General features: G+C 37.1%; 3 protein-coding genes across 4 annotated transcripts in view; 2 read left to right on the top strand and 1 right to left on the bottom strand.

Annotated features, from left to right (window-relative positions):
* Positions 1-454: 454 nt before the first annotated feature.
* On the top strand, positions 455-4,268 carry LOC107685785 (cysteine-rich protein 2-like; the record flags this gene model as incomplete). The annotated part of the gene is made up of 6 exons (XM_016482503.1): positions 455-512; positions 1,042-1,167; positions 1,882-1,950; positions 2,099-2,193; positions 2,698-2,755; positions 4,008-4,268. Coding segments are annotated over 6 exons (471 nt in total), but the record flags the coding sequence as incomplete, so codon positions are not given.
* A 1,908-nt stretch (positions 4,269-6,176) lies between these two features.
* LOC107685777 (retinol dehydrogenase 14-like) lies at positions 6,177-13,765 on the top strand. Its single transcript, XM_016482497.1, has 2 exons — positions 6,177-6,594; positions 12,287-13,765. The coding sequence occupies exons 1-2, from the start codon at positions 6,241-6,243 to the stop codon at positions 12,902-12,904; spliced, it is 972 nt and encodes a 323-aa protein (XP_016337983.1). The 5' UTR covers positions 6,177-6,240; the 3' UTR covers positions 12,905-13,765.
* An 18-nt stretch (positions 13,766-13,783) lies between these two features.
* LOC107685776 (brain-enriched guanylate kinase-associated protein-like) overlaps positions 13,784-24,553 on the bottom strand; it is a 27,100-nt gene continuing 16,330 nt past the window's right edge. For both annotated transcript variants that reach the window (XM_016482493.1, XM_016482496.1), the window contains exons 3-7: positions 23,362-23,523; positions 19,891-19,957; positions 18,943-19,050; positions 18,744-18,824; positions 13,784-16,601 (exon numbers count right to left, since the gene is read on the bottom strand). In XM_016482493.1, coding sequence (XP_016337979.1) covers positions 15,216-16,601; positions 18,744-18,824; positions 18,943-19,050; positions 19,891-19,957; positions 23,362-23,523 — 1,804 coding nt within the window. In that variant the 3' untranslated portion in view covers positions 13,784-15,215. The remainder of the gene's footprint in view (positions 16,602-18,743; positions 18,825-18,942; positions 19,051-19,890; positions 19,958-23,361; positions 23,524-24,553) is intronic.

Here is a 24,553-nt window from a genome sequence, read left to right as displayed (position 1 = left end):
GTTTTATTACATTAAGGTATTTTTTAGTTTACCATAAATGCTTGTCACTTCATTTGGCAGTATTGGGCAACCATATTTCAAAGACAATAGAAGTAAATATAAAATTACATATAAAGTCCGACTTATTCCAACTAGTTAAACTATAATACATTTTTCATTTAACTGTAAGATTCCACAAAATAAATGTCAGAAAACATTACTTCAATTAGCACTTAAATATATTCTTCTAAAGTGTATTATTTCCATAATAAGACTCTTTTTAAAAGTATACGAAAGTGTAGCCTAATTCTTTTCACAAGGGCCGGTACAGTTGTTTGCTCTTTAGATGTTGAAAATATTTCATGCTTTAATCTCTGGACAGCATTAGCGTTCATTTTTGATGACAGCAGACAAGTAAGACAGGAACTGGATGCCTAATTAATCTCAGTGATGTGCTTTATTCCACTGTTAACAGCATGATGGGAAGCCATACTGCCACAAACCATGCTATGCTGCCCTCTATGGACCAAAAGGTGCAGTACATCTAATTAGTGCCTCAGATGCATCTACTCATAATTTGTGGGGCTTGCAGCAAGTAGGACACTCCTTCCTTTGATGCTACAGATTCTTAATGAGACAGACAGCCTGCACAAGAGCAGCTTAAATATCTGATCTTCAGATATGGATTAAAGTGATAGTGCACCCAAAAATGAAAATTCTGTCATCATTTACTCATTTCAAACCTGTATGACTTTTTCTTTTGTGGAAAAAAAGATATGCTAAAGAATGCTGGTAACCGAACAGTTTTGGGTCCTATTGACGTCCATAGTATTGGTTACCAACTTTCTTCAAAATATCTTCTTTTGTGTTCCACAGAATAAAGAAACTCATACAGTTTTGGTACAACATGAGGGTGAGTAAATGATGACAGAATTTTCATTTTGCGGTGCAATATCCCTTTAATGTTACGTGAAGTTAAAGCCTATGTTAAATTCTTACACACTGTGATGTTAAATATAATCAGAAAAGAAGCAACTGTACTGTCTTGTCATATCCCTGTAGGTGTGAATATCGGCGGGGCTGGATCATATGTCTATGACACACCTGTCAATGAAGACACTGCCCCTGTTGCAATGGAAACCAAGCCCAAGGCTGAAGAGAAAAAGGCTACTAGGGGCCCAGTGAAGGGTGAGTTTGTATTACTGTAGACAATAATGCAGAGACTTGATATTACACAACACAGCCTACTGTATTTGTTTGATAGGCCTCTAAATTCTCAACAAAAAATCTGTTATATACAATCTACTTCATGACTTGATTGATAGTTTATAGCATAATTCTAAAATTGTCCACCTTCAGGTCATGGTTTGTTTTTGCTGCGAAATCTTTAATGATTTTTATAAAAATCAGTAAAAGTATAAATAGCTTTTATATTGTTAGTAACTGAAGCAAATTTTTCATTCTGACTTAAAGGGATAGTTCACCCAAAAATGAAAATTACATCATCATTTACTCACCCACAAACTGTTCCAAATCTGTATGAGTTTCTTTCTTCTGTTGAGCACGAAAGAAGATATTTTGAAGATTGTGGATAACCAAACAGTTGCTGGCAGACTTTGACTTCCATAGTATGGAAAAAATAATAATATGGAAGTTAAAGCCAACCAGCAACTGTTTTGTTACCAATAATTTCCGTTTTTGGGTGAGCTTTCCTTAAATGTATATGTTGGGCTTTACTACACCTTAGCAACCATATAGCAACGCAATTGCGACATTTGCATGTGCTTTCTAGAACAAAGTGGTAATGAATTCTGTATTATATTTCAGGATTATTACATTTATGTTAATGTAATTTAAATGAATTATATTTTTGAGAACAACTGTTTACCCAATATTCTCCAGCTGCAAGCTTCAGTTCGTTTTCTGGTCAGCCGAACATCTGCCCAAGGTGCAACAAAACAGTGTACTTCGGTAAGCGCTGACATTCAGACAGTAAAGTTCACCAAATATGGACTTGTGCTGTAACTTGTGTGTTCAGCAGTGCCAGGACATACATTAGCATTTCCTGAGGTTGCCTGATGCTTACAGAAGGGCCTGTGTTTCCTTCTTTGTGTTTCAGCTGAAAAGGTCAGTTCCCTGGGTAAAGACTGGCACAGACCCTGTCTGCGCTGTGAGAGGTGCAGCAAGACTCTGGCTCCAGGCAGCCATGCAGAGGTGAGGGACAGAGACAGCATAAAACACTGCAGCTGATCAACTTTCAATTGAAAGACCTGTTGATTCTCATATGACAAAAACAGCCCAAAAATATATAGCAAATTTTAGGTTACTTGTATTTTCTACTGTATTTTGGGCCATTTTTATATATTTTAATCTAAATAATTTATATTGTGCAAATTATAAAAATACATTTTGACATTCTCTTGCCCCTCAAAGTACATAATGCGATCTATATGCATTTAAAGGTTTAAACTAAATATATTTTCAGTCTAAAAAGATATACTTGCTTATATTGTGATGCTCACTACATGTATTTGAAATGTAATTTGGTCAAAAAAAAAAAAAAGTATCAGCATGTGTGGAATAGAAATGTATTTATCCCCTCTTAGTAATATCATAAAGGTGCAGCTCAAAAATATCTAGATTAAACTGTTGTGCAATTCATCCAGATTTGATTTAATGTGATTTAATAGTGTACATGGGTTCTGTTTTAAACTACAGCACGATGGCCAGCCGTACTGCCATAAACCCTGTTACGCTGTTCTCTTTGGGCCAAAAGGTACATTTTCCATTGTTCATTTTCCAATTTCATTATCTTACACATATTAAAGGGGTCATATGATGCAATTTCAAGTTTTTCTTTGTCTTTGGAGTGTTACAAGCTATTTGTGCATATATAAGACCCGTAAAGTTGTAAAGACTAAAGTCTCAAAGCCAAAGATATATTCTTTATAAAAGTTAAGACTCATCCACACCTTCCTAAAACGCCTCGTTAAAACATGCCCCCACATGTCTACGTCACTGTGTTGGAAGATTTGCATAACACCGCCCAAATGTTCACGTAAAGAAAGAAGGCATAGCTGTAGTATTGTCGCCGCCACTGCTATGTTGTGTAGATGCTGTGTGTTTCCAAATATGGTAAGGGGCGTAACATTTCCGTCACACGCTTGAGGTATCTGGCCAATCACAACGCACTGGATAGCTGGCCAATCAGAGCCCCCCCGTGCTTTTCAGAACAATGAGCTTTGTAAAAATCGGCGCGTTTCAGAAAGGTGGCACAGAGAGGAGCAACAATAATGTACGGTATGTCGAAAATAATGTATTGTTTGAACCTTTAATCCGCGTAAACATTGGATTACACCAAATATACTAAATATTGATATTTTTAGCATTGTCATGACCCCTTTAATTGCAAGTGTCTACTTTAATGTTTCAACTTTCCAATTACATTTATGACAATAAAATATCAAAATATGAGTGAAATAATGTTATATTGTCATTCAGCATAACAGATATATTTATGTAAAACAATATACTTATTCTGACTTATAGAATAAGGAATAAGTGATCATACTACATTTTATTATATTTTTAATGATTAAATTCTTACTGATAAAATACTTGCTGACAAGTGGTTTGAAGGATAGTGTCAAAGATTGGTAAAAAAATTAAAATTGAAAGTAATTAGTATTTTGGAGGCTGCACTGTTATCCTTAAACAGGGTCTTTTGTAATTTAACGATTCTTGTTCTAAATATGCCTCAAAAGTGTTTTTGCACTATTGTTACACTGAATGACATTTTTTTCTGTAAATCATACACTCAAAAAATGCTGGGTTGTTTCAACCCAACTTTGGGTTAAAATATAGCTCAAATTAAATTTTTAACCCAAAAGTTTGGTTAGTCCATATTTGACCCAAAGTTGGGTTGAAACAACCAAGCATTTTTTAGAGTGTAGTAAACTTTCATTGTTTTGATGCTTGAAATATTCATCTTTGACCCGTGATAATATCATTTCGCTATTTTTGTTCAGGAGTGAACACTGGAGGTGTTGGCAGTTACATATACGAGGACCCAAATACTGAGAGCCAGTTCTAAGAACCACAACCACACCAGCAGTATTATTAGCAACCATAGATTCAAGCCTCTTGTCTGCTTCCTTTAACTCCACTTCCTTTCTTTCTTGAGTCTGCACTGATCTTGTTCATCTACAGAGTGCCACTTAATTGTACTAAAATGAGCTAGTATTACTACTTACTAACAGGAATATTTGTTTAGCCTTTTTGCTGTATTTATACATGGTTTATATATTTTTAAGAATGTAGTTAAGATACTGATTTTTTGACTGTGACATCGAATTACAAGTAACACAACAAAATTCTGTTCAGAATGAAACGTTTTTGCCATTAGTTCTAACATATGTTTAGTCGTGTAGCACTTTAGCACACTTATTTATTATAGTTTACTGACAGTATATGTTTTCTGAACTTTGGACTTAAGGTCTGTTTATGTATTAAAACAACTTTGTATTTGAAATAAAAAAAAAAATACTGTTAAGTGTATTAAATTGTTTTATTTCATTTCACTTTTGGGATGTCTATGTTTGTTTGTTTATTTTCTTCTTAACGCCATTCCAGCATCTATGGCTATATTAATGGCGAGAGTTAATCCATACTCAATGCCAATACATTCACCAATGAAGAAAATTATTCTGAAGCTGGAAACAATCAATCAATGCCAACTCTAAAAAATCAAGCAGAAATTACAAATAATTGTGTTCAGTTAAAAGGAAGGAAATGCAGATGCTGTTATATTACTATAGGCCCTATAATAATATCAATCCCAGATAGCACACGTACATCTGCAAGATGTCTGTTAAAGATCGCTTGATCTGGAAAGCATCTGCTGTGTATAAACATCTGGCAGCCGTCTGTAAGATTTCAGTTTTACATACATTCTCAATCCTAAACATCTTAAAGACATCTTCTAAACATCTATTTGACATCTGATAGGAAACGTATCATTACTCATTTGTAAGTCGCTTTGGATAAAAACGTCTGCTAAATGACTAAATGTAAATGTAATGTAAATTAAACCTCTTATAGACGTATTGCAGATGAGCAAACACTCTAAAAACTATTGCAGATGCAGACGTCAAATAGACGTCTCTGTGATGTATGTGTGCTATCAGTGATGTGTTGTTGCAGTCAATATATTATTATAACCATAGGCGGAGCGTGTGTAAGGCCCTGGCCACAGTGTCTTGGGGCAAAAATGCCCCTGCACAAACAAATTAAATCTATTACGTCTGTTGCTAACAAAGTGTAAATTAATAGAAAGTGTCGACTGCGCATTAAATTAAGATTTGCTCATGCTGCACCATATTTCATTTTAGGCGTTTTTACAGTGTTGTGAATTATAACCGATCACACACGATTCTGTTGTGCTTAGGAATGCAATGACCAATCAGAGGCGTTCAGATGAGTCAACGCTGAAACTCATCAGTTTTGTTGAATGCGCGCACATTCGACGACTGAATCCCACGAATTCTCTCATCATAAACAACCAGTGTTGCGAAGGTTACTTTGGAAATGTAATAGGTTACAGATTACAAGTTATTATATATACAAGTAGTGTAACATTTTCCAATTACTTTATTAAAGTAATGTAACTGATTACTTTTGATTACTTTTTGACTACTTTTCAAAATTTCTAATGAATGTTTATTTGCCACTGTTACTCATTTTCAAACATTTACACCATGCAGGGTTAACCTTACAGTAGTGCTCAACACTGTCAGACTTTCAAAATCCTTCATCACTTGAATTAAGATGATCAAATTTGAACACATCCACCATAAAATCAGACGTTAGTACCGCCTTTTACTTTGAGATTGATCTGAAGTTCAATGGTAATCCCCTTTGTAATCGTTAACATTTTCATAAGTAACTGTAATTTAATTACACATTTTTTCTTAGTAACTGTGATTACAGTTACATTTATTTTGTAATTAAATTAGGTAACGCCGTTACATGTAACTAGTTACTCCCCAACACTGTAAACAACAAAGCGCAGATGTACTTACTGCCTTCACAAACATGGCGGACGCGTTGACGTATCGCAGCAACGGCTCAAAGCGGCCAATGAGGCGTCTAGGTATTTATTATGTCTATGTTTTAAACCATAATGAAGCAGTGCATTCTGGGTAACGTGGTCCGCTGTGCTCACGCGCACGCTGTCATTCAACACTCAGCATTCCTGCACTGATGTCTGCTGCGGTCATTTTAGCCGCTGTCCTCGGCGGCGGGGTTTTCTTCATTGCCCGGAGAATATTCTTCAGGCGGAAAGCGCTGAAATTGCTGAGTTACCCAGCGGGTCTGATGCGCGGAAAGACTGTGATAGTGACCGGGGCGAACAGCGGCATCGGGAAGGCGACGGCCGCGGAGCTGCTGAAGCTGCAGGCCCGTGTGGTCATGGCCTGTCGGGACCGGCAGAGCGCTGAGGAGGCGGCCCAGGACATCAAGAATCAAGCCGGTCCGAATCAGGGAGAGGTCGTGATCAAACACCTGGACCTCGCGTCGCTCCAGTCTGTGCGCAGCTTCTGCGAGGAAGTTATCAGGGTTTGTTTACAACTGTCTCTTTCTCTTTTAGCCATTGAAACTAGGTTGCATGTCATTAAATATAGGCTGCAACACAATGGAGTATGAATTAATGCACGTAGAAATGGCTCAGGCAAAAGCATTTGAGAAAATGGCCCAATTAGTTCACAAAAAAACACGAAACGTGCTAACGCTTGCATGTTGTGTAACTAAAGGTCAAGCACTGAGCACCTGTGTTTCTCAGTGAAATGAGCTAGCCAATGTCCTGAATATGATATGAATGTTGTACTCTTACTGTAATGTTAATATTACTACAATTATTGTTAGCACAATTAAACTGTGGCAACTTAGTTCTAGCCACCAGTAATGAAAAATGACATTCACTTCTTACAAGGTTCAAAGCAGGTATTAATGGGATTGCATATTATTATTATCATCACTTATTAATATGGTAATTATACCATAACAACATCCTACATGAAAAAATAATATAGTAATTTATTGTAAATTCTATAGTGTTTTTGAACCATACTATGGTAAAGTAGGCCTACTTGAATACATTTATTGTGGTAATTTGGTTGCTGTGGTAATATAACAACTATAGTAATATAAACAAATTACTTGACCCAATACTGTACTAAGTTTTCTACAACTATAGGGTATATTATACTACAATACACTACAGTTTACTGTAGTAAAAACTAAAGTATACTACAGTATTTATTACATTTTATCAGTTCACTATAGTTAATACTACATTTATGATGTAGCATTAGCATTTATTAACAAAGTGTTGTAAATACTATAATATGCCTACAGTATAATACACTTTACTATAGTATGGTTCAAAAACACTATAGTATTTACTATAAATTACTATAGTATTTTTTTAACTGTGGGTATTTTGCAGAGGTTGCGTTAGACTTTAACGTTGTCCGTCATTTTGACGCACAGGGTCATAAAAATTCCATCATAATCTATTATTACCCGTCATTTTAATTTTCATATTTTAATTATATTAAATGTGTTAATTGCTTGTATTTTTGTTCACATATTCATTTTTAATAATGAACCTACAGGACGAGCATATAGGCTTATGCATTTATTTATTTATGAAGAGAACAGATGAACAGAGACTGTGTCACTTTTCATGTTCAACATTAGGCTACTAGGTAAAAACATATAGATTTCTCGATTTTAATAGATTCTCATTTTTATGAACCAATATCGATTCTTATCCCAATCATTCTGTTTTCAGTTGATGAATGAACCGTACTATACTAGCACTTACCTATTCTATTCTATTCTGTTCTATTCCATTCTATTAAAAAAAAAAAAAACCTAGCTATGTGTACTGTGCTAGACTAACTGAGACTTGTCACAGCACTTGCATACTGTTGCTCCCTCTTATAGCTGGGTGATATAGCTAAAAAATTGATCAACGATATAATGTTTCATATCGTTCGGTATCGAGAATTATTGACATTTTTTATAACCTTTTTTAAAACAAAGAGCAATAGAAAGTTTTTTTTACATTTAACCACTCTATTTTTAAATTAACCCAATTTATTGAGACAAACAACAAATATTTTTTGTTTTAACAATCAAATACAAAATAAAAATTAAACAAATATCGAATTTCTAATGTTTTATATGCAGATTAAATAGGTTTTAAGGAAACTTTTGTCTTGTCTCCCGAGGCCACAGGAGGGCGCAATGAGCAAAATAATGCAGCGCATTTAAATTGTCAACGCAAGGAAGTAACTATAAAAAGACGTGCATTACGTCTAAATTAACTCATAGAAATCAAATATAATTTCGTAAATTGCATAAACAATTTTGAACAAAACAGCATCATGTATTTATGCATTGCTTAATCCAAAGAGCCGAAGTGCCATTCACACAGATTGCATTTAAAAACATATGAGACTCAGTGAAAAGGAATAAACCTCCACAAATTCGTGACGTGTTTTCTAAAAGTTTAAACTGTTAACTTTGCATGGCTTTCTATACATTCTCTTCTGTGAGTCGCGAGTGCAGCAGTCATATGTGTCCGTCTAAAAAATGTGCTGAATATGCGTTTTGTGTGAATGGCTTGGTTTCGGTTTTAACCTAATCAAGATCTTCTCCGCATTGAGCTTCTGTATTTCTCTAATATTTTGAATGAATAACGCAGCAGCGGCGCGTCTCGTAGGATGCAACAACGTCACTTACATCATCACCGGCAGGCACAGCACTCATTTCAGCATGTGTTCGTGTGTGTGTGTGTGCTGTCTGCGTCACTTATAGCACGTGCCTATATCATGCACTATATCAAACATTTTTTTCTATCGTTATCGAAGAAGGTGTACCGTCGATAAATATTGATACCGTTTTATCACCCAGGCCTACTCCCTCGTTCGTCTGATTGCTTCTATTGTTCTCCTCATTTGTAAGTCGCTTTGGATAAAAGCGTCTGCTAAATGATTAAATAAAATAAAATAAAATATATATACAGTGTGTCTTAGGGCTGCACGATTAATCGAAATGAAATCGCAAAGTCGATAAATCGCGATTAGGCAGAAGCTGTGATTGTCATGCGTATCTTTCAGTGAAGCACGGTTCTGTAATCAGTAGTAAATCTCCACCTGAAGGCCAGAGGGTGCTCTCGCGCGGAAACTCCAAATACGCCAGGAAATCCCTATAGCAGTTGCTGAATAAACAGAAGATAGGGATGGGCCATACCTCTTATTTTATTTTCGATCCGATACCGATATTTTCAAGCCCAGTATCGTCGATAGCGATACCGATACCTCTAAAATAAACTTATTTTTTAATTATTAAAAGAATATAATCAGTAATTATACTCACTTAATATAAAGATTTTAAAGCCATGTTTTTTTTTTTTAAATTTCATAGGCCTTTTTTTGTTTACACTGTCAGAAATAAAATATACTATAATTGTATTTTAGCCCTTTACTGGGGCAGTAACTTCAAAGGTGCAACTATACCCTTAAAAGGGAGCATATTAGTACCGTACAAGTATGCATGCTTTAAGGGTAGATAAGTTACAAAGGTGCACCTTTGAGGGTACCTCATAAAAAATAAACATGGTGTCACATAAGTACTAAAATGTATTATTATTATTATTACCATGGTAAATTTGTGGCTACTGCAGTTTTACTACAAATACTGTGGTTACTGTAATAAAACCATGGTTCATTTTTGTAAAAGGCTGCCAGGCTGTTGTACCTAAAGGTGAAACTTTAGCATATTTTTTCTGAAAGATTTATTAACAGCAATTACAGAACATAACACAATCCAGTTAAACTTTTAACAACCAGTTTAAATAAATTTACTTGCACAAACTAGCCAATTTAAAAATAAATATTACATGTACACAAAAGTTTGGGGTCAGTAAGATTTTGTAATATTTTTTTTAAGTCTCATGCTCACCAAGGCTGCACTTATTTGAAAAAAAACAAACAAACAAACAAACAAACAAACAAACAAACAGTAAAAGCAGCAATATTGTGAAATATAACAATAAAAAAACTATTTTCTATTTGAATATATTTTAAAATGTAATTTAAAATGCATCTGTGATCAAAGCAGAATTTTCAGCATAATTACTCCAGTATTCAGTGTCACATGATCCTTCAGAAATAATTCTAATATCATTTGCTGCTCAAGAAACATTTATTATTATTGCTGCTTCATATTTGTGTGGAAACCGTGATGCATGTTTCAGAATTAATGTTATATATAGTAGCAATGTTATGTAGGCTAATGTAATGATGTGGCAATGGTTTCTTAAGATCTACTTATGCCTCTGATGCTTTTAGGAAATGCAGCCCTATTTGAATAAGCACTGTGAGCCATGCGTCAGCAACGAACGCTGTCTGTGATTGATTGGTTCTGTCTTTCGGCATTTGCGTGTGTTCCAATGAGCAGGAGAAATGGTTAAATTATTCGCTAATATAGTCTATTTTTCCACTTAGAAGCTTATTTTATGCACCGAATTTCTTGATAAATAAATACAATTAATGGTTAAAAAATGCACTTTAGAATCGATATTTTTATGTGAGGATCGATCCTTTCGATACAACATCGAAAGTATCGATACTTAAGGATCGATCCGCCCATCCCTATTAACTGCTTTCATTGATTCAACGTGACTAATAAACACACGACTACGGCAATATATGGTTTATCTGAGTTCGTCTTATTATAATATTTATTATAATAAAGTATATAATAATGCAATGCTAATCGACATAGCCTTTATCACGGCTTAGAATACTATGAAATAGTTACGTGCCTTATTCTGTGTAAGAAGCCACATCATCTCACAGAAGGATTAACTTCAAACACTCGACTGACGTTATGAAGTGAGTTTGGAGTAAAAACATGTTATTAAATGTGGTATTTTCACGAGCTTTCAGATGGAGCAGCATTTACTACTGTCGGTGAACTACGGCTCTGTGTAGTAAATGCTGCTCCATCTGAAAGCACTGCTAAAAAAATTCCGTCAATTTTGGAAAATTTAGGTTAACGCGACCTCTGGTATTTTGGTACATTGATAAATTGTACATACATAATTAATGAAAATAGGAGGCAACTGGGCTGATTGTCACACTTTTTAGCCCTGACAATATTTCACAGGTTTGATTTATTTTTAAAAGTAAATTTCTGGTTAGGGACACACGTTGTTGTCTTGACAACAATGGGAACCTGCAATTAAATATCCATTTACTAGATTTTCATTAAACTTTAAACGAAACAGCAAAGATGGAAAAAATAACACGAGATTACATGAAATTGTTAAACTATTATTTTGGCCAACAGAAATTGTAATTAATGAATTATATGAAATTGTAACAGATTAGAAGTATCAGATAGATTAGAAGTATTACTTTGGTTGAGACTTGATTTTGAAGGGCTGACTTAGGGTATTTTCATAAGGTCTCACTCACAAACCTGTGAAACGATCCGTCAATGGGTCGCAGTGAAATCTCAAATTGTTATCATGACTTAGGCTAACTCATATGAGGGATTTGTAATATTTGGGACTTGCAGTGTGTATAAATGTGCCGATTGCCTTATTTAAAGCAAAATAAATCATTTCCAATTACATCGATTTTTCAGTCTTTCCATAGTGTTACATTTATTAAACAATTATAGGTGTAGCATAATTAACAATAAATACGTATTTGATAAATTAAATGAATTTAGGACACAACACATGCCAACAGGCCTAGTTAATATATAGCATGTCATATTGGTTTTACTTAAAACCTCAAATCCTTTTAGTTACTGACATACAGCCATTGTAACAACTTCCTCGTGTGACAACCAGCCCTGATTTCCCATGTAGATTTAATAGACATTTATATGAAGCCATTTTAGTTACACTTTCTGCAGCGAGTCAATATCTAGCTACACAAAAAACATTTTCCCTCTTAGATATACCTCAAGTCCCATGACAGCCTCCTTGAGATTTTCATATCCGCAGTTTTTGCCTCTGAAACAACATGCCAGAACACTTGAGGATAGTAGTCTATCTGTATTTTTAAATTTCAGTCTTAACCAAGCTAAACAACTGTACCACATAATTTTTCATGTGTCTAAAGTTATTTGTTTTCTTTATTGCATTTATACACTAGATTAATTAACTGTGATTAGATGTGCACAAACTAAAATTTCTAAACTCCTAATTGTGTTACAAAATTAGGAGGAGCCAAGGATTGATGTTCTTATCAACAACGCTGGTCTCTACCAGTGTCCCTACAGTAGGACAGAAGAGGGCTATGAAATGCAGTTGGGAGTGAACCACCTGGGTCACTTCCTTCTGACAAATCTTCTGTTGGACCTCCTGAAGCAGTCGGCTCCCAGCCGTATCGTCGTGGTCTCCTCCAAACTCTACAAGTATGGCAGCATCAACTTTGAGGACTTGAACAGCGAACAGAATTACAACAAAACTTTTTGCTACAGCCAGAGCAAGCTTGCCAACCTACTGTTTACTCGCGAGCTGGCCCGCAGGCTGGATGGTACTGGGGTATCTGTAAATGCCCTCACTCCTGGTATCGTAAGGACCAGATTGGGCCGGCACGTCAACATCCCCCTGCTGATTAAGCCTCTTTTCTTGCTGGTCTCTTGGTTGTTCTTCAAAAGCCCACTGGAGGGTGCTCAGACCCCACTGTATCTGGCATGCTCGCCTGAAGTTGAGGGTGTGTCTGGAAAATGCTTTGCTAATTGCGAAGAAGAACAATTGATGTCTAAAGCCACCGAAGAGCATACTGCTAAACGGCTCTGGGACCTGAGTGAGAGCATGGTGGGGCTTAGGAGGTGAGGGGAAGAAGCAGAACCACTCTTCACAAATGTGGCAATTGCAAACCTCGAACATCAGTGCACTGGATTTTTGGGGAGTGTTTTTGACCAAGTATCTGAGGGACTTACTCGATAAGGGACAGATAATTAAAATGTCCATCTGTTCCCTGTATCTTTGCTGCAGTGTTTTCAGAGATGGCCTCAGGCTTGTGACTCACTCTTCTCTGTGAATGAGAGCCTGAAAGTATCGAGTCCGACATATCCCTTGAATACAAATGACAGGAGCAACGTGCCCAAGAAACATATGGCTCAGAGCTAACATGAATACAGAATAACTTGTACACCACTGCATATCTCTCTATGTAGATTAACTGGTGATTTTTGACCAAGTTATTACAATACATCATGATAGTTTAATGTTGTTCAGCAATTAATTTGACAGACCTATTCTTCTATGAAGTGAACTAGTCACACTTTAGCCTCCCAGAATATCATCTTCTCATAAGGCTGTGAAATAAACCTGGCAACTCCCACCCTGTGACTCATTTCAAGATGTATTTGAAAATGTTTGTGACATTCCAGTGTCCAAACGAAATCAAAAAGGAAACACGTAGGTTGTGGCTCTGCATATAGTGCGGTGTCACTACTCAAACAAAAAAGTGAATCGGAGTAATGGCTGCATAAATTTCATTACCTCCACTATATACCTCTGTGCATTAGCTATTATTAGATAAATTTCATGCGCAGTGGAGCTGTAGGGATTTTACTGGCTACTGTTCTTAATCACACGCACTAACATGAAATGTTTTGAGTGTAAATGATGCACTTCTGTTATTCTGTAAAGACTGAATAAATTGAATGCTGGAAAGAAACTCTGTCATTTGTGGAGGAGGACCAAGGTCCTTCCTTTGTATGCTGCCATTCACATACAACAAGGAAACATTTCATGCAGGAAACAGAACACCAGATTATAAATTCTTCCCAATACACCTCGGCAGCAAGTCTAGCTCTCCAACAGTGAAGGAAACAAAAAGGGAGTTAAAGAGACAGACATGGTGCAACTATTGTGCTTTATTAGATATAGAAAGCAAAACAGAAGAAACAGAGTCATGCATCATTGTGTCAACTGACACAGGATCCCAGCTGATTAAGAAAGAAGAGAGGGATTGAATCGTGAGGTAGAGAGGGCCTGAGGGAGGGGCTTACAGCACTGAGGAACAAAAGAGAGAAAACGTCGAAAAGAACAATCACCTCAGAAATTCCTTCGCCCAACAAAACACATCAGGAGTTTAAGAAAATGCCCAGTGCTTTCAAGATGTACTTGTTTGATGGTGTAATAGATTTGAGTAGTATCACATCTATTTGAAATAGAAATAGATTAGAAGTTTCACTTTAGTTGAGACTTGATCTTGAAGGGCTGACTTAGGGTAATATGAATCCATGCAGAGTGTATTCTCAAAAATATTTTCACAAGGTCTCGCCCACAAACCTGTGGAACGATCTGTCAATGGGTCGTTGTGAAATCTCAAATTGTCATCATGACTTAACTTCATTTGAGGCATGTTTAATTGTTTGCAGCTTGTGTAATTGTGCTGATTGCCTTATTTATAGCAATATAAATAATTTACAATTATATAGATTTTTGAATCTCTCCATAGTGTTACATTTATTAAACAATTATAGATATAGCATACTTAACAATAAATACAGCTATTCATAAATTATATAATAAAAGATCAAATTTCTTGTCAAAATTAGCATTTTTTTACATAGCTTGTGCTGTCCATTCACAAACCCTTATGAGCCCAGAAGGCTTTTGGTAAAACAAAGTAAATGTCTCTCTCTTCAGACAAGTTTCCAAAAATTCATAATGCACCTAATGCACTTAAAATACTTTCTCACAAACCACACAGAACCATTAATAAACGGTCAAAATAGGCTATACAAATAGTGCTGAATGTTAGAGCTTCATATTAACTAGAAACGAGCAATTTATGTTCGATGTTTAGAAAACACTGTAAGAGATACAGAAATAGAGAGAAAAATGATAAGAGAGCTGATGCACTGAAAATATTCAACAGAAAATCCCATCATGTGTTTGGCTCAAACTGTAGCTTAACATTCAAAACCTACTGACAAAAGAGAGTAACCCAGAAACCCTGCTTTTAGTTTAGTAAAGTAACGTAGAGCTGTAAAAGAGAGTAACCAGGAAATTCTGCTCTTAGTTTAGTAGAGTACCACAGAGCTGTAAAAGAGAGTAATAAGGAAACTCTGCTCTTAGATTAGCAGAGTACCACAGAGCTGTAAAAGAGAGTAACCAGGAAACTCTGCTCTTAGTTTAGTAGAGTACCATAGAGCTGTGCCTTGGTGAGACTGTCCTTACGTGACAGCCCTAGTGTGCCAAATTTTTGGTACGGCTGTTGTGGAGGAGGTGGTGGGGTTGTTCCCTGAGGGGACACGCTGTGCCTCTCGGGTTGGTAATGCTGCAGATCGGCAGCCATCTCCAGAGATCCATGGTCCAGTGACTCATTTGAACTGTTGGGACTTATGTCAACGTACTCCGTTGCCTGGCCCCCGGCTGCCACCCCACCATCCTTGGGGCTGTAGAGGCTGTGCTCGGACTCTTGGCTATCCTCCTTGGAGCGGTACAGGTGAGGTTGGCTTTGCTGCTGCTGTAGGCCTGGGCTGCACTCAGGGCTGGGGCTAGAGAAGGGATCTAGTACCCCACCATGATGGTGGTATACATCAGTACCCTCCTGGAAGCTACTGTAAAGAGGACCAAGGCGAATTTTTGCAGGCCGGACAGAGAAGTGCTGCTCAGAGAAGCTGTAGGGTGAGGCCCGCCCAGGACTGCGGTATGAGTGGGCACTCAGATCTTCCACACTCAGTTGCCGCCACCGACCAATCAGCTCTTCTTCCTCAGGAGCAAAAGCACTTCCACGCCGACTGTCACCATAGGTGATGCTGGGTGAGGTGGAAGGTGGCAGGGGCTCATAAGGTTCACTGTAACAGGAGGACATTGTTCTACTGTAGATGGGTGAGCTACCATTCTGATGGTGGCTGGACTCAGGCGGTTGAAAAGTGTGGCCCTTGGAAAAGGCGCTTGGACTCTCCCTCTCCCAGGAAGAGTCACTCTTGTGCTCGTATTCACCCCCATCCCTCCAGTCCATGTAAAGGGCGTGGTGGCGTGGAGAAGAGGCAGCACTGCTTGGGGGATCCTGACCCTTGTCCTCTGACCCTCCTCCACTAAAGCTGGAGTAAGAGCTAGAGCCTCCTCCCAGAGAGGTTGTAAACTTTCGTAAGTGGTCCTGGGAGAAGCCGGGCTGCAGGGACATGGATCCTTCTTCTGGGTTGCTATCAATGGAGTTCTGAGGTTCATACACTGTCCGCTGTCCATGGAGGTCCATGCTGGGTCTGCGCTCTCGTCTCCGTTCATCAGGGCAATAAAGTGCTGTGTCACTGCTGTACTGGTCTGATTTGTAAGTAGCTCGGAGGCCAAGGCGCTCAGTGCTACCCACAAGGCTTGTGCCCACAAGGAAGCCCTGGCGTTCCTGGGGTTGTGGGCTGGGTGAGTGAGAGGCTTGACTGCTGCAGACCTCGTCCGGTTTCTCCAGGACCTTAGCAATGACAGAGGCAGGCACTGTGTCGGCATATGGGGAGTGGCAGAGGGAAGAACCCTCCATGTGCAAGCTTACACGCTCCTGAAACTCTGCAGGTAACTGAGAGAGAGTAAAACAGATTTCCATTAGATGGACCCAATGAACAATAGGAGTTGAGAGACTCGCACACAAGAGAAAAATGTAGGCTCTTATGGAATCCTATTTTGGAGGGATAAGCGGGAATAATAGCTTGGGTGAGGTCAATATCCTTAAGAGGCAGTAAGAAACATACAAGAGATCGGTACATGGAATCAAAGTACCCAGTGACCACGGAAGTACATTTGCAAAGCAGACAGCCAAAGATGTTGTTAAAGGCCAGTATTAAATCTTCAGACAAGTCTGTACTAATGGTCTATGTAAGTACATGGTTTTTAGTATTTCATTTAGCAAAAATTGGCCAGAGGGAAGAACCACCGATTTCATTGCCACTGACACTACATACGGAGTACTTGGCATCAATCCAATATCACAGCTCTTTTTACCTCTCATTTATTTCACCATAGCAACGAGAAGAAAGTAAATTGCAGCTAATTGGCTAACAGAACATGGCTAATTATAGAAACATAATAAGAGGAGCCAAGACGAAGCAAAAACTGTATTCCTTCAAAATCAGTAGGGTTGGTCTCGGTTCAACAAATCCAATTTGATATCTAATACATACAACATCTGTTGACCTTCTGAGTGTAGTTGCTTCTGAGACTTTGTGGGCTGCTTTTAAAGAGATTTCTCTAAGGTTATTCAGAAACTCGATTTTTCCTCATAACCACAAGACACCTTGTCCAGCTATGTCCAGCTATTTTAATGAATGCTTAGTGCCAAATCTTTGGCATTTTCATATAAAACAATGTGCAAGGCTGAATTCCTTGAACACATTGTGTAACAGACACATTGATGATTCCATTCAAATATATCTGCCAAATATGAACAGGGTTTTACAGCAGGCAGCATTCCAACATAAGTCTCTGTTCCAGACATCATGGGAATGGCATAAGGCTTGAAGCAGATTTGAAGAATAAACTGCCGGGTTTATTGGCACACTATTACTTAAACATCCTCCCACTTTCACCTTGTCAGAAGAGTCACCCATTCTTAATTGGGACATAACCTCAATATTTATTTAAACATGAACTTGATTTACTATGGTTGACCTAAATATTAGTAGATCCCACTAAATAAAAAGAATCCTGCTTTATGATTTCCTACAGTCTTTCAAAAAAAGTTTACTGGTTAAATGACATTGCACTAAAGGGGATAGTTGAGTTTATTGAGATAAAATATATTTTAAAAAAGAGATTGTGTAACTATATCCAAATAGGCTATATAAAGACCTTGGAACAGAAGTTGTGCTATAAATAACTATTATCCAACACATTGACAGACCAGGTTGTAAATTTTCTGTTATGCTCTTTTGTTATTCATTGTTGTTAAATAGAAATATGCAATTACATTTCAGAATGTATATTTCATTTTTAGATACTCAATATTAGCATTTTCAAAAATTGAACAGATATTTTCCTACAGTAGCAAATGCGTGGCTTGCTTAAACCATTTTTACCTGTGGGAAGTAAACTCAGCTCATACATGGTACAGTAGCCTACCATAGAAGCAATAATGGTAATATGTTATTTTATTTTTTTGTTTTAGCATCCCTATTAGCATCCCTTGTTATGGGAATGTTTCTAAAAAAAGGAAACTTACCTTATTTTTATCTGTCAATGAAAGAATGCTAAGGTGGTCCATTATAACGGAGAAGTACTTTTTTTTTTTGGTCCATTATAACGGAGAAGTTCTTTTTTTTTTTTTTTTTTTGTACTTTTTGTTTTTCTTTACATTTTTTACTGCTTTTGTTTTCATTTAAAGATGTATTTCTATCTTTTTGAAATATGCTCTGTTCAAGCTCAGGAATGAAATTGATTACAATCATTCAATTGTAAGTATATTTATTAATTATAATGAATCGACACAATGTCAAGAAAATGAACAGGATAGAACCTAACAGGATGGAAAAGTTTTAAAATGTCTACCAGTTAACAAGAAAGAAACATTCTTATAAAATCATGGTTAATTAAAAAATATGTTGCCTAGAGAAAGGAAATAATGAACTAACAAGTTTTTCATGTCACAAATTACTGCATACTGCAGCACCCATAAACAAAACAATAATGGCAACATCTACTCAGCAAGGTTTGTGTGCCAACTTACCTCAGATAACTGGGCTCTGTAATGTGACTTATTACACTGCAAGAGCTGTGCAGCCAGGTTACAGTCCTTTCTGTACAATTCCTATTGAGAGTGGTAGAAAAGGAACATTGGGTAACGAAAAGCAAATACACCGTCCTCTAAAAGACCTCCATTAAGCCTCAGTGTGTAAAAGAAATCACATTGTCATTATATCTCTTACATTGTCCTCGCTCAGTTTCTCAATGGTCATCTTAGCTTCCATGAGATGATTGTTAAGGACGATGATTTCTCTGCTAAGAGCCCGTTTCTCATCATCGTGGTGCTGTGACTGGATTAAAAGGAGCACATTTTCAGAAAAAAACCTATGTGATATGCATTTGCAATGATATAGGCCCTAAAAGACCACCAGTATGAATATAGACAATTTCACACTGGGAGAAGTCAGTGCAGAAGTTGTTTCAGTCATTCTAGGATACTCCTGCAGCAGATGGGAATTAATTGGCATACTGAAAGGAACATCAATAGAAGGCTGATATCAGATGATTTTCTTTTCATACCTGAACCCATAACCTTCAGGGTCATCACTGATGTCTTTATGGGCGCAATCTGTTGCTAAAAAATGTGTTTACTATAACAAACTCAGAGTAAACCCTGAGGGCTGGATCCTAATGCAGACATGTAATTGTCGTACAATGTACTGCAGCAGGCAGGCTAATTATAATTTAATTGTTTCGAACTTCAAATTAACAAACAGGCTGTGATGCAGATTTTGTGAGCATAATAGACTCACTATCACACTGTCATGTGAAGGCGGACAGGCTGTTGTAATGGACTATAATTAACGTCAGGCGCACCAGTGGCATTGTATTGATATTCAAATAGACTCTAAGTGCATTCAGCACTATTGTACATGTTTTAACACATTCCCTAATCTGCCACACCAGAAAACACGTACACACATGGACAGAAGTGTGGACAGCGATGTAAACACTTTCATCCGAAAACCCATTTAAACAGGAAAACACTTAAGAGGGAGATGAGTACTCGTAAACACATATGCGAACAAAAACATTTGCACATTAAAACAAAAAGCAGTGTGTGTGCGTTCACCCAGACACTTCTTTTATAATTTGTTCTTTTTTAGTGTGTGGCCGATGTGTGCACTCACATTTCGGTGGATTTTATCCTCTAAGTCCTGGTTGATCCTCTGCAGTGCTGAGTAACTGCTTTGTATTCTGTGGGAAACACATGAACAAGATGTCTATTTTTCAAATCCAGTACGCACTGGAAGGTCTTAAATGCCTTCCTTATTTCCTTAGACACATCTGTTCGATAATCAATTGTCGGTTGCCAAAACTCTCACCACCTGTTCATCTTCCACATCATATTATGGTATCTGTTGCGGCATCAATTCATAGCATTTATTTTACTATGGACCGAGGAGCCCAACACATGGCCAAGCTATAACTGTATAACTGACTCCTACACACTTGGCATTGGCCAAGTGAAGTGAAACAATCTCTGTGTCCCAATACAGAGGGACACAGTGCCCTTACTATCCATCCACAATATTAGGCAAGGTTAGAAACAGTGCATCCCAAATTGTAGTATGTTTAAATATTAGGGCAAAAACACCTTTTTAAATGGAAGAAAAGGAACATAAGGGCAGCTGCCACAAAAATAAATAAATACATAAAAGTATATGATGTGAAGACACTATCACCATCTCCGTCTGCCATAAAGCTCAGATCCTGTCTGTGCACAAATTCAAAAATTGCCTGACGTCAGCTTTGGTTGTGATATGCCTTTGGCTCTTGTGTGACTCTTGACCGATTGCGCCATGCTAATGTTCAGGAGGATCTTTTTGAATGAGATGTGAGCATTTTGATGGATCATTTTGAACGATTAAAACGATTTACTCTGTTCTTCACATAAAGATATTGTATGGCTTCAGAAGACTTGGAATGCAACACAACTTGTTTGTAATACTTTTATACTGCTTTTTTATGATCAGTTTTTGCAATAAATACCTGTGACTGTACTTTTAATTTGCCTGTTACGTGTGTTAATAATGTTCAGAAGTGGGAAGGTTTAGAGTAGGGTGCGGGTTAGGTGCTCCAATGAAAGTATGCATTTATATAAAATGGTTTCTGTTTTTACAAATGCATGCAAACCATTAAATTAAGGCAAACAACTGAAAACAATGAAGTACCCTGCATGTCGAAAAGTGATGCTAAAGGGGTACCTTGAGCATCAAAAAGCGATGCCAAGGGGTCCTGACCAAGCGTCAATATGTGACGAGTCGGGAGTGAGAACGTGTTGGATCTCAACATGGCAACCCCCAAGAGTTGACTAAGTCGATGTAAAATTAAAACAGTCTTTATCAGATTACTGATATGATATTTTTCAAAAGTACTATTTATTTCTTTAGTAGTAAAACTTTTTTAATAAAGCAAAAAATACTAAGTGCAACTTTATAATACATTCAAAACACCAAAGTGAAAATAGTTTCTATTGGATTAAATTCAGGGATTTGACTAGGGCAATCCATAACCTTCATTTTGTTTGTTTTTAGCCATTCAGATATGGACCTGATTATGCTTTGGTGTTGGATTCTGTGTGAATCATGCCCTGCAGCATTACCCAATTATGCTTTATAATCAGCTCACATGCAGATAGTCAGACATTTTCTTTAGGAATTTTCTCATATGTAGCAGAAATTATACTTCAGGGGTGTGTTTCCTGAACAACAATGTAACTCTCTTAATCACCGTAGTACGATGCATTGTTGGAGAGACAAGCCCGTGACTAGCTAGTCACTACTGTTTCCTGAAAACGGGAACTTTGTCACATATGTCATTCGAACCACATTAGTTAGAACTGTCATTAATGATATTAAGCAAATTAATGTCAGATTATTGCTGTAATTAATGAACATGGAATATGAGGGCTACGTCACTATTTTTGTTCTCCGTTATTTAACTGTATGTTGCGGCTTCCCTTACATCACTTCAGGTTCCCCCGTAGTAGTATAGCAAATACATGCGTATGCAAATTTCAGAAATTATGTTTTAATTCTGTTAACAAAGTAGAAGACATAAACACATTTGTAAATGTATGGAATGAACAATATAGATTACACTACTTGTTAGCTTGTGTATTTTGCTCAAGTCCATGTCCTGCTAGAAAGAAAATATGCTTCTAACCACAGGTTGAGAGCTGTAGCTCCAACCACACAATTTTGTAATGCTGTTTGCGAATGTTCGTTGGAACTATAGATTTGGAAAACTATGTTGTTGAACTATGTTGGTAATAATGGAACTTTTGACCATAGTTGGCTAATGATGCTTTTGGGAAACACCCCTGACAGCTGCAAAAAATATCCCTATACAATAACTGTGCAGCCATAATGTTTTACTGTTTACTAACTTCTTTACAAGAAGACTTGCAACCTACAAAAAAATGTATTTTGATTATTGCCTACTATATAGAAAAGAAATAGGCATATTTGGACACTTTGTGAATACTTTGTGTTTTGACTAATATAAACCCATACTATGAGAGGAACATACAATAAAATTTAAAATCAGGTGGGGTGCAAATACTTTTTACACTACTGTATTAACCTTAAGTTTGAGTAATTTTAATGGGGATGAATTTGGATAGATGTTAGCTAAAGATGCACGATACTATCGGAACGATATCAGAATCGGCCGATAATGGCTTAAAATGTAAACATCAGCACTGGCCCGGAATGAAAAATTATGCTGATAAGACGAATATCTCGCATATGCTCAGGGTGTGCTGCTAGCAATACGTCAGCAGTGTGGTCATTGTTGAAGCAAACTTTTGCCTGAATGGTAATTAGATTAACTTTTTTGGATAGCTGCATTTAATCTGAGAATGCACGTAAAGAATGACGCGTCTTTTGTACGATAGTCAACAGTCACTAGTGCGTGCCGTGGCAGCCTCCCCCGGGTCCTAATGTCTGTGTGTATTAAATCCGAAAGTGGTCGCTGTTGGCCTACTTGTAATAAAATGAAAGTCAAATACACTAATAATAACATTTAGATTGTGTTTCTGATTAAATAAAGCAGTATTGATGAACACGAGTATGCTTTGATTTAAAGGTCAAAGCTATAGCTTACATAAATAAAAATCACAAATATGACACTTGTAAATTAAATAATTTTATATACAGATTTACTCATAATGTGTAATTTGTTTTTTTTCCCCCAAACGAATTATGACACTTAAATAAAAAGAGATCTAAAGATTTTCAGCATTTTTACAACTCTTTTGCTTTAGACCATCTACAGATGTTAAATCGTCCAATAAAATGTTAAGGTTACCACTGCATTTGTCTGAAAAAAAAAACTAAAGTTTTCAAACAAAAGGAAATATATCTGTATCGGCATTGGCCAAAATTAGTTTAAAAATATCAGCCTATACCGGCAAAAATCCAATATCATGCTTCCCTAATGTCTTTTGCAACAACAGCAGGTACATACTTAAAGAGCATAGTATAAGTAGGCAAATTGAGAGCCAAGTTGATAAATTGTTCAGTTAGTAGTTACCATATGTGAATAGAAAGCCCCACTATATTAAGGCCAGATTCTATCGTATACGCTTTTCTTACCGGCGTAATTTGTCGGTGAACTTGTCAAGCTCCTCCTGGGCTCGGCGCAGCTCGGTCTCCAGGTACTGCCTCGTGGAGTCAAACTCACGCTCTAAAAGCTCCAGCTTATGAGTGGTGTAGGAGAGACGTTTGCGCAGGTCTTCCTTCTGTTCCTGCAGAGAGCTGCATACATATGCGCATGCGATTACATTTGCTTCATATGACAAAAACGGACAAAATAGTCCCAGAATCCGTTCTGCATGGATCAGGCAGACATTCAGGATCAATTAAGGGAATGCAAAATCAAAACAGCTATTTTGTATGAATTACACCTCGGTTTGGGCCAGATTTACGAATGTATTTTGCTTCATTGTTGCTGACATGATCGATAACTGTCAAACAAGCCATTGATCACATTTAGTGCAACCCAAACACACTCACATCAAGAGTGCCTTGGTAAATCAGGTTTACTGACCTTTTTAATCCCCAACACTCATTTTTCCCATTTCCCACATTGATCCTTAGTCACATGACCAACGCCATATACAGACGGTCTATTTATAGATCAAACACACAAGCGGGGATGGGGTGGGAGAGATGGATGGATGGAACCAAACACAGCTTTTTATGATACGTAAGAGAACCACTGAGGGCCCTAATGGTTTAATATTGATGGACTGATGTGTGTTGAACGGTAATGACTTTCTGGCTGTTGATAGAGCCGACGACTTTCAGCATGCCACAAACCTCGCTTGATCAGACGGCCAGAGCCAACACGTGTCTAAAGCAGTGAGGATAAGCGATAAATGTACTGGCAGTCGATACACACGTGTATGTGAAAGCGAGCACACACAAGCCAGCACACACGTATTTTCAGCAGGATACAGCAGAACACACAACACACACTGTTATCACTGCTGATGCCTCAATACAGACAGGCAGTAAGCCAAAGCATTAAGCCTGACTTAACATGAAAGCTAGATTCCCCTAACAAAATGTAGTATGGTGACACCATAGTAATATTATGAAACTGAATAAATAACAAATTCAAATATCATGGTATTCATGGTACTCCATGAAATGTCAATGAACACCATGGTAATACTATATGTTCCAAAATAATATGATACATTTCTAAAGAACAGGCTGGTACTATAGTACTATACTATATAATTACTATAGTAAATATATAGTATAGATATACAAAAAAAAA

Source organism: Sinocyclocheilus anshuiensis, unplaced genomic scaffold, assembly GCF_001515605.1.
Source record: "Sinocyclocheilus anshuiensis isolate Anshui unplaced genomic scaffold, SAMN03320099.WGS_v1.1 scaffold617, whole genome shotgun sequence".
In the NCBI taxonomy this organism is placed as follows: Eukaryota; Metazoa; Chordata; class Actinopteri; order Cypriniformes; family Cyprinidae; genus Sinocyclocheilus; species Sinocyclocheilus anshuiensis.
This window is presented reverse-complemented; position numbering and strand designations above follow the sequence as displayed.